Raw genomic sequence first — 14,362 nt, forward strand, 5'->3', positions numbered from 1 at the left:
CGAGAGAGGGAACACAAGCAGGGGGAGTGGGAGAGGAAGAAGCAGGCTCATAGCAGAGGAGCCTGATGTGGGGCTCCATCCCAGAACGCTGGGATCACACCCAGAGCCGAAGGCAGACGCTTAACGACTGTGCCACCCAGGCGCCCCTATTATTTTCTTTATTAGTCAGAAGTAGAATTTAGTGATTTGTCAGTTGTATATTACACCCAGTGCACATTACATGAAGTGCCCTCTTTAATGCCCATCACCCAATTATCCCTGCCCCCCCAACACTCCCTCCAGCAACCCTCATGCTTTTATTTTTTATTTTTTATTTTATTTTTATTTTTATTTTTTTTAAGATTTTATTTATTTATTCAACAGAGACAGAGACAGCCAGCGAGAGAGGGAACACAAGCAGGGGGAGTGGGAGAGGAAGAAGCAGGCTCATAGCAGAGGAGCCTGATGTGGGGCTCGATCCCACAACACCGGGATCACGCCCTGAGCCGAAGGCAGACGCCCAACCGCTGTGCCACCCAGGCGCCCCTATTATTTATTTATTTACTTACTTATTTATTTTTTGTGGTGTGAATGTTTCTTTTATTTTTAATTAATTCCTTGAGTATAGTTGACACAATGTTACATTAGTTTCAAGTGTGCAACATACTGATTCAACATTTTTTTAAAAATTTTCCAACAAGCAAGAAAAAAATACATTGGATTATTTAACAAAAATATTTAAAAATGAAATTAAAACTAAAGGCACCCCTAGAAAAATTCTTTAGAAAAGAAATAACATTTTAATTTGGACATTTTGCTAAAACCTTATTAATTTCAAATCTGAAAAAGCATTTTTGGTCATTGTATTTTATATGGCACCCCAGAAACTGCTAAACTGAAGTAGAGAAATAGCTCTCAAATTATTCTCAATAAACCCCCTTTTTCTGATAGCAACACTATCTAGGGAACACCAATTCATTTTCTTAATTAAAAAAAAAAAGGATTCTTTAATATCTCCTCAACTATTTTTAGGTCATTTGTAACAAATTTTAAATTTCTGTTAATTTACCGTGAAATATAAAGCCTATTACATATTAGAATTTTGCTATATTACTCTTATATAGTAGCATTAGCATGTATAGTAAGTTTCACCACAAACATTTAAAATTTAATATGAGAGAATCACCTAAAATTTGTTTTACTAACTTTAAACTTTAAGTATAGCAGTTCTTTATTAACTGATTGCTTCTTTCCCTTTATATAGGACCAGAACTTCTTCCACACAAGACCAGAAGGAAGATTGGAGTATTGCTACACCAGTGAAAGAGGTTAAACCTGAAGAGAGAGGTAAAGTTGTGCCTCATACTTAAATAAGTAAAATTCTATTTAAAAGCTCATTGACTTTTCATTTAACATATTTTTAATTTTTACAATAATCATTTTTAAGAGTTTTATAATTCTTGTGAGTATCTAATGGAGGAAAGAGCCTTCTATATCATTTGATTAAACAACAAAGTTCAACAAATATTTATTATACCATATACTGGTCTAGGTCCTGTGTATATAATGATCCCTCTCCACCTCTCAAGAAGCTAACTGTAATTCGGTGCTGTCCAGTAGTACTTTCTGGGATAATCAAAGTGTTCTGTATTTCCACCGTCCAGTAGAGTAGCTACTAGCAGTATATAGTAGCTGCTTGAAATGTAGTTGGGAAGACTGAGAATTTAATTTTTCAGTTTAATTTTAACACATTAAATGTAAATAGTCACATGGGATTCACGGCTACCACACTGGACGTGGAGGCTCTACTATATTTATATCTTATATATAATATAATATTTATATATGTATAAATTAAGATTACTATCTCGTTGCAATTTATAAAATATAGTAATTTATATATTGGAATAAAGTTTGTATTAAAATTACTTCAACATATTTGAATGTATTCTTAATGTTATATTAAACACCTCTTCCTTCCCTCACCACAAAAATTTGTTAAACATCTTCCTTTCATGAGAAGTAACTAAGAATTCAGGACTTTGTAAAAGTACTAATATTTTATTTTCAAAGCTGTCTCTTACAGTGAGTCTCTGTTTTTACTGTTTCCTTTCACTACATCCACACTGAAGAAAAAATCTCATTCATTACTTCTTAATTTTTCACATGACAGATGCTAGGAGGAGATTAATATGTTAATGGACATGATAATAGTTAAATTAACTGCAGTTATGTTTATTGTAAACACATACATTTGATCCCAAAGTACAAGACAGTATCAGGTTGAGGAAGATTTATTGTAATTAAGTGTTTGTGCTAAAAAGAATTGCAGGTGGTTACTCACCTACTTGGTATGAAACAGTAAAACTAATTGAGATGGTATTCTAGAAAAAAGTTGAGAGATTAAATACAATGAATTGGAGGCATCTCAAGTTATAAACACAGCATTTACTTTAGAATGCTATCATAGAAACAGTACAAAAGATATCTCGAACAAACATGATAGACATCTTTGCTAAAACATATTTATTTATATCAGATCAGAAGTGATTTAAGTGGCATTAATTTAATTATACATTTCAGACAGATCTTGTATAGAAACTGAATAGATCACAAGTTGGCTGGAGAATACAGTGTTCATTGTGTATGTTGTCATGAAAAAAACAGACAATTAAGGATATAAAGTGTCCAGGATGTGGTAGAATATGAAAAAGAAGACAATAGACTAAATAAATAGAGACCAAATAGAGGGCCAGTCCATAAAAGATAATTTTTATGTATTACAATAGAGAAACTTGTTTCTCAAGAAATCTTTTCAGGTAGCATGCTGAATTTCTTTGATAGGCTTACTAGGTTAGACGTAGAAACTATGTGACTACTGAGCTTGTACTTATAACCAATATGTAATATTATCTTCTAGCAGAGAATTATTGCTTTATTTCCAAATCAAAACAAAACAGAGGTCTAATAGTTGTCTTTTTTTAAAACCAGTTTTATTGTTTTTCCTTTAGCCTCAGCTCTTTGAGGCTTTGCCTTTCTTGACACTTTGTGTTTGTTTATATCTTCTTGTCATGTCACATTTTGGCAAAAGTCACTGTTTACAAGTATAAATCTCACCAGAGTGGAACCTATATCCATCTTCCTTCCTGATCTATCTCTGGGGAGAGAGTGTATTGCCCAGAACATAACAGGCTCTCTGTGTGTTTCTAGTATAAATAGATAAGTGAATACCCATGTTAATCATTTTTGTTAACATTAAACTGTATCTTTTCAGAGCTGTGAACCAAGAATCACAAGTATCTCTCATCACAAGAGTTAATTTGTGTTATAACTAAATAAATGGAATTTGGAAACACTGAATTCCTGGCAGGGCTAACTAGGGATGTTATTATCTGATAAGGAATATAAAGTATCTTGTTTCTAGGAACCATCTGAGGATTTTCAGTATTTATCTGATGTCATTATGATTCGCTTTTGTCATAGAATGAGAGAGGAAACACAAGCATAATTTAAAAATAAAGCTCTGTAATATAGCTTATGAAAAAAACATTTTTAGATAAAATATACATGAAGATATTGCTTGAGATTTCTCTATTCTAATTATTTTACAAAATGTTCACTTAAAAATCTGTCTTCCTAGTTATAACTAATGTTATGATTGTATTATAATAAAACTATCTTTAAAAGGGTAATTCATTTTTCTAAAATTCTCTTATTAAACAGATAAATATTAAAAAGTAAATAATGATAGAACTAGTACCTTTGTTCACACCACCTAGTTTATGGCTGATTCATTAACAAATGTGAATACGTATTTCTATTTTAAGATGAAAAGTGTTCAGAATTAAAGCAGGAAATGGAAGCATTGCTATCAGAGGCCATTCATCTGATTAAAAGTCTAGAAACTGACCGTGCAGAAGCTGAAGAAGCTTTAAAACAACAAAAATCAAGAAAGAAAAAGATCCATATGAAAATTGATTCTTGGTCAATCTGGAGACTTCAAGAAATCCCATTAGCTGTGCAGAAAGGTAATAATAAGAATTTTTTCATATTGCTGTTTACTTTGTTTGAGAGGCATGAATAATCAGTTGAAGCTCTGGAAAAAAGTCAACTCTGACCATGTTGTTTTGTATCCAAACTAGTGCACTTTTTTTTTTTTTTTAAAGATTTTATTTATTTATTCGTCAGAGATAGAGACAGCCAGCGAGAGAGGGAACACAAGCAGGGGGAGTGGGAGAGGAAGAAGCAGGCTCATAGAGGAGGAGCCTGATGTGGAGCTCGATCCCATAACGCTGGCATCACGCCCTGAGCCGAAGGCAGACGCTTAACCGCTGTGCCACCCAGGCGCCCCTAAACTAGTGCACTTTTGATAGGTACTATTAATGCTAATGCTGATATCATTTATATAGCTGGGACTGCACTGAGCAAATCTGGACCTTCTGTAGTTTGGTGTTTGTTGGTAATTCCATAGTATTTGTGGTACCCATGGGACATTTAAACTTTTGGCACATATTTCCTATGATGACTACATTATTTGAGTACTTGAAATTTAGAAATTTAAGTTCTTTCCAGTTGGTGTTATTAGCCAAATCTTTAATTTTAGGAAAATTAAAGAGTTTTAAAGTGATATTTTAGCAACATGCATCTGCTTTTGAGAATTCAGTAGATTTTATTGAGAACTTCTAGCAGGCAATAAAACTGGAGATGTTTCCAAGAGTCACGTAGGTAACAGATGTTTCAAAAGGAAACACTGTTTTTTTTAGACTAGAGAATAAGGGGCCTATGGTAAAGTGTTAAATAGTCTAAAGGCATTGGATTTTTTATTCTCCAGTCACTGCCTATTAAGCATGCCTACTACGTGATTCTACTGAGGCTGGACTTTGTAAATTAATTTTAATTCAGTTAAAAATTTTAATTCAGGATTCACGTACTTTAAAAGTGGGTTATATTAGGGTGCTCATAAATCTATCACTTAAACTAATACACTTGAGAGGAAAAGGGAGGCAATTAATTATTACGTTGACAGATTAAATTATTTGTCAAACTGAACATTTTTATACATCTTTGTTGTATATCTTCTAAAACTATAGTTTCCAGGTAGGGTGTGCACATTTTAGGGAGTTGTAAGAAAAAAATAGAACTTTTATTTGTATTTTTAAACTTTGTTTTTTTTATTTCCTTTCTTGATTATTTGGGTTTTAATTTTGCTTTTATTGTACCTGACAAAATACAATTACTCAGTGGTTCCTCGATTATGTTATTTTAATAAAATAAACTAAATGTACGGTCAATGACTGTTTACTCCTTTTAAAGTAATACTGAGCTCACAGATTGAGCTCACCATTTGTTCACTACCTTCTGGAGCAGAGCTCAAGAAGCAGGAAATCGCCCAGAGCCTAACTGAATGAATTTAATTCAGCCTTTGTTTGTGTTCTTTGTTGCCCTTTACTAAAGAGTTAATTCTAAAAATTATGCAAAAAGTGCTCTAAACTCAAGTAAGAGTAGGCCTTTTTCTACCCACACTTTAAAGTATGCATTTTACAAAACATTTGGTTTCCATAGCTGTTTGTAAATATAAATAATTCAGGCTTGGGGTGAGTTTGTTCTGATTCCAAAGGTTTTGAATAGAATTTATGATGTGCATACTCTACTAATACAGTAGCATTGGTATGTAATTTATAAATACATACTTACGTACGTATTGGTGTTTTAGACCAAAGAATCTGACAATAGAGTCAGAATAGGCATCCTGGGAAATTCTGGAGCCCAGTAAATTCTTTTTTTTCTATAATTTTTTTAAAAGATTTTATTTATTTATTCGACAGAGATAGAGACAGCCAGCGAGAGAGGGAACACAAGCAGGGGGAGTGGGAGAGGAGGAAGCAGGCTCCTAGCGGAGGAGCCTGATGTGGGGCTCGATCCCATAACGCCGGGATCACGCCCTGAGCCGAAGGCAGACGCTTAACTGCTGTGCCACCCAGGCGCCCCTGGAGCCCAGTAAATTCTTGAGCAGATTCACGTTCACATCCACAAGGAGTCATCTGCAATTTAAAAAGTAAAAGATTTATTTGTTTATTTGAGGGAGAGAGAGAGCACGAGGGGGACAGAGGGAGAGGGAGAGAGAATCAGACTGCACGCTGAGCATGGAGCCCAAGGCAGAGTTGAGTTTACAATGCTGAGACCACAACTTGAGCTGAAACAAGAGTCAGGTGCTTAACCAGCTGTGCCACCCAGAGTCCCCTGCAATTTTTTAAAATGTTTGGGAAACTTTTCCTTGTCAGTAGTAGTAGAAAAGCCAGCGGTAGCTGGTTTTATTTAATACTTTGCTGATAAATTTCTGTATAATCTCATATGGTCTTTATAAGAGCATATAGTGTAGTTTGTGGTTTATATGAAGTTCTACTTAAAATTGCCAAAATAAAATTAAATTGAGATACATACATGCACATCCTACATACCTTATAAATGCATTTTCAGTGATGGAATGCATTCTTGCCATTGGTGATAACTTATTGCTTGGGCTCTCTTTTATTTAAAGATCTAATTAGTGGAGCCTGGGTGGCTCAGTCGGTTAAGCCTATGCCTTTGGCTTAGGTCATGATCTTCAGGTCCTGGGATCAAGCCCCACATAGGGCTTCCTGCTCAATAGGGAGTCTGCTTCTCTCTCTCTTTCTCTCCTGCCCCTCCCCACTGCTTGTTCTCTCTCTCTCAAATAAACAAAATCTTTAAAAACTATAAAAAAATAAAGATCTACTTAAAAATCTTTAAAAAATCTATTAAAGATCTACTTAAAAAACTGAAATTTATGTTCATCTGCTTTATTTTATTTAAGTAGCTAACACGTGCAATGAAATTTAAATTCATTATTACTATATAGTTTTTAGGTGCCTTCTGTTTGTAAAATATTCCTGAAAAGTAATGTGCTTTCAGGAATATATTGCCTTTATATTGATATAGTTAGGATATAATATAAATTTTTTAAATTTTATAAATTTTTTTACAGATTATAGAATTATATATTCTTATAGATTTTAGATTCTCAAAGTCTCTAGCTTATGTGACAGGAAAAACTTTTAATCTCCTTAACAGCCTTAATATTAAGTATGATATTTATAGAATTTTAATAATTTTTATAAAAACATGTTTATAATTAATGAAAATATTAAAGAAATTCAATTTTTTCTAGATAGCTTGTGGCCACTCCTCCAGATCCATCCATCCCCCTAACCAGCCCACTCACACCTGTATCTTCTGTTTTGTGATCCATGAGGCTGATTGATAATGGACTGCATCAAAGATATCTTTTGTAATCTGTCTTCATGCTGGTTCAACCACTGGGAATTAGTGACAAGAGACCATGGGAGATAATGGAGAAGAGTGAGGGTGGGGTTTTATACCCTTGACTACTTTCCTTTCTACTTGGTCACTGCATCCCCTCCTCCGTACAGAATGACAACCACTGGCACCCAATATGCGACCAATAATCTTGCAAATGTCTTTTCATTTTCCTATCAAAAAAGATAATCAGAAATAAGTTTTTCATCAGAAATTGAGTGTTATATGAACTTACAAATTATAAAATTAGATATACACAGCTGTGTTTCCTTACAAAATAAGAGAGTACGTATATTTATTATACCCAAGCAGCATCTGAAGGCACAAATAAACTAATGACTCAGATGTCCCTGGTACTCTCATTGTACCTGCTTCTTTAGATTCCCTGTCTTTCCCTTAACCTACATTCGTGGCTGCATGGGTACTTCCCAATGACTGATTACCTAATGGAAGAGAAAAAAATTACATACTGGTTTATGTATGGATTTAAATGGCATGTTGATATAAGTTGGGAAGCTGCTGTTTTACAATCTCAATATGGGAAGGGTGAAGACAGATTACCTTAAAGGAGAAATGTCCTGGGATACAAATGGGAAGTAGCAAAAAGGATGGCATGATTGGAGTTAGAAAGAACATGAATGTTAAGACTGGTGAAAGGAAGTGTTCTAGGAGAGTGTTCTGGGGATTATCCTTTCAGAGAGGGTGGAGTGTAAAGATAATCATGTCCCATAGAAATGCTCACAAGAGTACTTCTATTGTGGAGGAAGATCTCAGCAATAACACAGTGTTAAGTCTTCTAATTTTGTTTGCATTGTTTAGTCATGTGAATTAAAGTTATTTACTACAATAATGCTTTGTAACAAATCATGTCGGAACTCAGTGGCTTACAAAAATAAGCATTTTTTAATATAAGCTATCCTATTTGTAATAATTTCAGTTGATCTTTTTGTGTTTTGATATATGATTATATCAACAGAAAATAGTACTTATTTTTTCCTTTTCCTTTCTGACATTTATAACTATCTCATTGTTTTACTTCTAGATGATTTTAGAAGACCTCTACTCTTGCAGTTTTTCTCATTTTGTAATTCATGGAGTGGTTATACATAACCCGGTATATACGTTGGTTGTAATAGGCAGGATTTATACTAAAACAATTATTAGTTTATAAAACATATATTTAAATCCCTTTAATGATAAATGACAAAAGCAATATATTTTATAATGCAGCACTAAGATAACATATTAAATTTAGTAAGCTTCACAGGTAAGTAATTTCTGAATCTAAAGTATTTCCTATGTCTCTTATCAAATAAAGGTTTCTTTCAGGAGTTCTTGTTTTAAAATCAGATTTTCTTTTGTTATTGTATGTCTAGAACATGAGGCCTATTTGAGAGATATTATAGAATTACGATGGCATCTTGAAGATAAAGTTTATCAACTAAAACATTTTGAGGAACAAAAGGCAAAATTAGAAGAAGCTAATGCAAAGCTTCAAGCAGACATAGACTACATGAATAAACATGGTCCTCTAATTAACTCAAAACAGAACCAGGAACTTGAAGCTCTGAAAGAATTTCATTTAAAAAAATTTGAGGTAAATGAATGAATGAATGAATGGATATACATTTTATAGATTGTTACTTAGTTATAAAAAATATTTCAGCTATAAGAAATTAACATCTTTAAATGTTTCATTTTCAGTGAAAATTGACCTGCTATTTATTTCCCGAAGGAGCTATTAAACTACACATAATACAATCAATTGATATTCATTTAAACTGTGTAATCTTCCCTTTTATGCTTAGGAGTATTAATAATAGTCAACCTACTAATACAATTTTGGAGATTTAAACAACATGATAATTTTTGAAGTTGTAAATCAAACTGGGAGAGAATACAAGTAGAATGTATCAGTCAGTTTCATTGTTGATGATAATAAATTGTAAAATCTTTTCAATGATTAACATTTAACTCTCCCATTGTGGGATTGTATTATAAAAAATATATTATTTATACCTGCCACTAAATGAGCAAATTTAATTTATATTCGTTTTTTATTATTTTAAAGTAAACAGAGTTGTTAAATGTGTCCTGTATTCTCAGCAGTTCCATTTTCGTCCCTTACTCTCCAAAAATTTTAAGCATGGTTTCTTTTCTATTCTTCAAATAGTATCAAACATAAGTTTGTGCAAGTTGTTTTTGATCTAACGTTGTTTTAGAGGTCAAGCTACTGTTCATTCGATTTACTTGCTGTTTTGGATTTGACACCAAAAGCAGAGCTAATAAAAGCAAAAATAAACAAGTGGGGATACATCAACCTAAAAAGCTTCTGCATGACAAGAGGAGCCATCAACAAAATGAAAAGACAATCTACTGGCTGGGAGAAAATATTTGCAAATCATATACCTGATAAGGGGTTAATATCTGAAATAAAGAACTTCATACAACTCAACACATAATAAGACAATATGATTTAAAAATGGGCAGAAGATTTGCATAGACATTTTTCCAAAGAAGACATACAGATAACCGACAAGTACATGAAAAGATTCTCAACATCACTAATCATCAGGAAAATGCAAATCAAAACCACAGTGAGCAATCCATCTCATACTTGTCAGAATGGCTGTTATCAAAAAGACAAGAAGTAACAAGTGTTGGCAAAGATGTGGAGAAAAAGGAACCCTTGCATACTGTTGCTGGGAATGTAAATTGGTGCAACCACTGTGGAAAACAGTATGGAGGTTTCTCAGAAAATTTAAAATGGAGCTGTAACTTGACTCAGCAATTCCACTTCTGGGTATTTATTAGAAGAAAAAACACAAATTGAAAAGATGTGTGCACCCCCATGTTCATTGCTGTGTTATTTACTATATCCAAGATATTGAAACAACCTAAGTGTCCATCAATGGATGAATGGATAAAGAAGATGTGATATATATGTACAATGGAATATTACTCAGCCAAAAAAAGAATGAAATCTTTCTGTTGGCAGCAACAGAGATGGACCTTGAGGGCATTACGTTAAATGAAATAAATCAGACAGAGAAAGACAAATACCATATAATCTCACTTATACATGGAATCAAAAGAAAAACCAAACAAAAAAACAATTTCATGGATACAGAGAACAGATTGGTGGTTGCCCGACGCAGGGGGTTAGAAAGTGAATGGAAAGGGAGTCAAAAAGTACAAACTTGTAGTTATAAAATACGTAAGTCATGGGGATTTAATGTACAGCATGGTGACTATAGGTAATATTATTGTATTACATATTTGAAAGTTGCTAAGAGAGTACGTCTTAAAAGTTCTCATCATAAGAAAAAAATTCTAGCTATGGATGGCAATGGATGTTAACTAGGCTTGCTGCGGTGATCATTTCACAATATATAGAAATATTGAATCATTATGTTTTATACCTGAAACTATTGTATATTAATTGTACCTCAATAAAAAATTAAAAACTTTTGTGCATCAAAGGACACTATCAATATCTGATAAAAGGTTAATATCCAAAATATGTTAAGAACTTACATAACACCAAAAAAATAAGTAATACAATTAAGAGATGGTCAGAGGACCTGAAAAGACATTTTTCCAAAGAAGACATACAGATGGCCAACAGATACATGAAAAGATGCTTAACATCTCTAATCATCAGGGAAATGTAAATCAAAACCACAATGAGATATCACCTTGAACCTTTTAGAATAGCTAGAATCAAAAAGACAAAAAGTAGCAAGTGTTGGCAAGGATATGGAGAAAGAGGAACCCTCATGCACTGTGGTGGGAATGTAAATTGGTGCAGCCACTGTGGAAAATAGGATGGAGGTTCCTCGAAAAATTAAAAAATAGAAATACCATACGATCCAGTAATTCCACTTCTGGGAATTTACCCAAATAAAACAAAACACTAATTCGAAAATATATATATGTACCCCTTTTTTATTGCAGCATTATTTACAACAGCCAAGATATGGAAACAACCTCAGTGTCATTGATAGGTGAATAGATAAAGAAGATGTGGTATACATATATACAATAGAATATTACTTAGCCATAAAATATGACAGAATCTTCCCATTTGTGCCAACATGGATGGACCTCTAGAGGACATAATGCTAAGTGAAATAAATCAATCAGAGAAAGACAAATACTATATGATTTCACTTGTGTGTGGAATCTGCAGAACAAACAAAAACTAGGAATAGACCTATAAATACAGAGAACAAACTGATGGTTGCCAGGGTGGGGGGGAGTGAAAGGATAGGCAAATGAATGAAGAGGAATGAGAGGTACAGGCTTCCAGTTATGGAATAAATAAGTCATTGGGATAAAAGGTACAGCATAGTAGGGGCACCTGGATGGCTCAGTTGGTTAAATGTCCAACTCTTGGTTTTGGCTCAGGTGGTGATCTCAGGGTCGTGAGATCGAGCCCGTGTCAAGCTCCATCTCAGTGCAGAGTCTGCTTGAGATTATCTCTTCCTCTCCCTCTGCCTGTCCCATGCTTTCTCTCTCTCCCTCTCAGATAAATAAATAAGTCTTTAAGGAAAAAAATGGTACAGCATAGGAAGTATAGTCAATGATACTGTAATAGCGTTGTAATGGTGACAGATGGTAGTTACACTTGTGGTGAGTGTAGCATAATGTGTGGATTTGTTGAATCACTATGTTGTACTCCTGAACTAATTTAATGTTGTGTGTCAACTGTATGTCAGTGAAAAAAAGTAAAAAAGAAGGATACTATCAGAAAAGCAAACAAAACAAAACAAAAACAAAAACAAAAAAACCCAAACAAAACAAACCCCAAACAACCAAACCTATAGAATGAGAAAAAATATTGCAAATTATACATTTCAGAAGAATATAGTACCTAGAATATATAAATAACTTTCAAATTCAACAACCCAAGACGAACAACCAAATTAAAAATGGGCAAAGGACTTGAATAGCTATATCTCCAAAGACATACAGATGGGCAGCAAACATTTGAAAAGATAGATGCTCAGCATCATTAGTCATTAGGGGAATGCAAACCAAAACCACAGTGAGATACCACTCACAGCCATTAGGATGGGAATAAATATAAAACAGAAAATAACATGTTTTAGTGTCTATGTGGAGAAATTGGAACTGTGGTACTTTGCTGGTGAAAATGTAAAATGGTTGCAGATGCTGTGGAAAAGACTGGCATTTCCTCAAAAAGCTTAACACAGAATACCATATGCTCTAGCAATTATACTCTGAGGTATATACTCCAAAGAATTGAAAATGATAATCAAAAAAACAAAATCAAAAGTTGTACATAAATGTTCATAGCAGCAGTGTTTGTATTAGCCCAAGGTGGAAACAACCCGATATCCATCACCTGATTAATGATGAAATAAAATGTGATATATCTATACCATACAAAGCAAGAAAAAAAAAGTAGTATTGTTATATGCCACAACATATATCAGCTTTGAGGGACTATGCTAAATAGAGAAGCCATAAAAAAGATCACATCCTGTATGATTTCATTTGTATGAAATATCCAGAATAGATAAATCCATAAAACGAAACAGATTAGTGATTGCTGGGGGCCAGGGGAAGTGTAATGTAGTGTTTTATTTATAGTCCTTTATCATATAACTTTATTTTATTCTGCTGTCTTGACTCAGTTTTGAGGTCCTGGGTAGAGATCTACTGAAATAACTAATTGCTTAAAGGACTCAAGGCCTCTAGTCAGTGTGCTTGAGCCCTAGTGCATATCTTGCCAATTGTAGATACTTTCAAATCAAGCTCCAGGGCTCTGTGTTGCCTCCAAATTCTGCAAGCAGCTCAGCCTCAAACACCACAGAGCCACAAGAGTATTATCCACATCAGCTGGAGTGAGTAGCAATGGGGGAAGTATGTACCAGTGTCACGCGGATCCAACTCAAGAGCTTACCTCGGAGATGAATTTGTCTCATATAATGTAACCTAGTTCCCAACATGGAGACCACCATCCCAGCCTTGCCTACAGGTTACCTCTTCTAAAGGTGCTGACAAATTGGACATGGGATATTTGATATTAGGAATTCTGTTATGTTGCCTGACTTGTTTGCTTAGCTCATCATTCTGGTGTGCTCCTTGCTCTCTACCAAAATATACCCCTACACTCCTGTGCCTAACGGATAATCTTGTAGAGGTTACTACTACCTGTGCTATTTGAAAAATTAATGAACATTATTGCTTTTTTCAGGAGGCAATTGCTTAATTTCAGTCCACCAATTCACCCACTGAGGAGAGGACTGTTCACTCCCTACTGCCTTCTACTCCCCTCCCTCCGACTTTCCACCAGGACATCCACACTACAACCACCTCTTCTCCATAGGTTGACAGAGAAGGGAGAAATGGAGAGGGAAGGGAGAATGTTTATGATATTTGATAACTAAAAAAAAAAAAAAAAAAAAATAGAACCAATAAAAATGGAATATTTTGGACCCTTTCATTAAGATAATAATGGTTATTCCTTAGAGGATTACAGTTGATATCATTTATTTTTTCCTCTGTATTTTCTGGTTTTTCTACAATAAAGTATTAGTTCAACAATAAAAACAATGAAAAGCAGCAATTCTTTTGTAGGTGAAAAAATAATTATTTTATTTTGCTCATGTCACCTGGAATATTGAACTTATTTTCTTCAATAACTTTTATACTTCCCCATTATTGTTGCTTTTCAGGCTAATGGAAACCTAAGACTTTACTGTGCTAAGTAGAATAATATGGGAAGAAAATCAATATAAGGGACTTTTTTTTTAGATCAAAATTACTCTAAATTTAAGTCCTTTCTCTGATTTTTCTCTTGCCTGATTCTTTTAATTACCCATTAAGTGCATGTATTAACAAAAATATTTTTCATTTCTAGGTAATGGAGTTATACAAACAAGTTCATGAAGAACTTGAAGAAGCTATAGAAAATGTTGAAAATGCCAAATTGAATGCTAAACAAATTAGACAAAACATGGAGAAAGACATTCATAGTGATGAAATAAGCATAGAAGACTACAAGTAAGAATTTTTC

General features: G+C 33.8%; 1 protein-coding gene across 1 annotated transcript in view; it reads left to right on the forward strand.

The window, feature by feature from the left end:
* Positions 1-14,362, forward strand: part of CCDC178 (coiled-coil domain containing 178) — a 403,099-nt gene that overhangs the window by 62,576 nt on the left and 326,161 nt on the right. The window contains 4 exon segments of the mRNA XM_040632379.1: positions 1,244-1,326; positions 3,807-4,007; positions 8,691-8,911; positions 14,207-14,349. Coding sequence (XP_040488313.1) covers positions 1,244-1,326; positions 3,807-4,007; positions 8,691-8,911; positions 14,207-14,349 — 648 coding nt within the window.

The sequence above is a fragment of the Ursus maritimus genome, unplaced genomic scaffold, assembly GCF_017311325.1.
Source record: "Ursus maritimus isolate PB19 unplaced genomic scaffold, ASM1731132v1 scaffold_18, whole genome shotgun sequence".
NCBI lineage: Eukaryota > Metazoa > Chordata > Mammalia > Carnivora > Ursidae > Ursus > Ursus maritimus.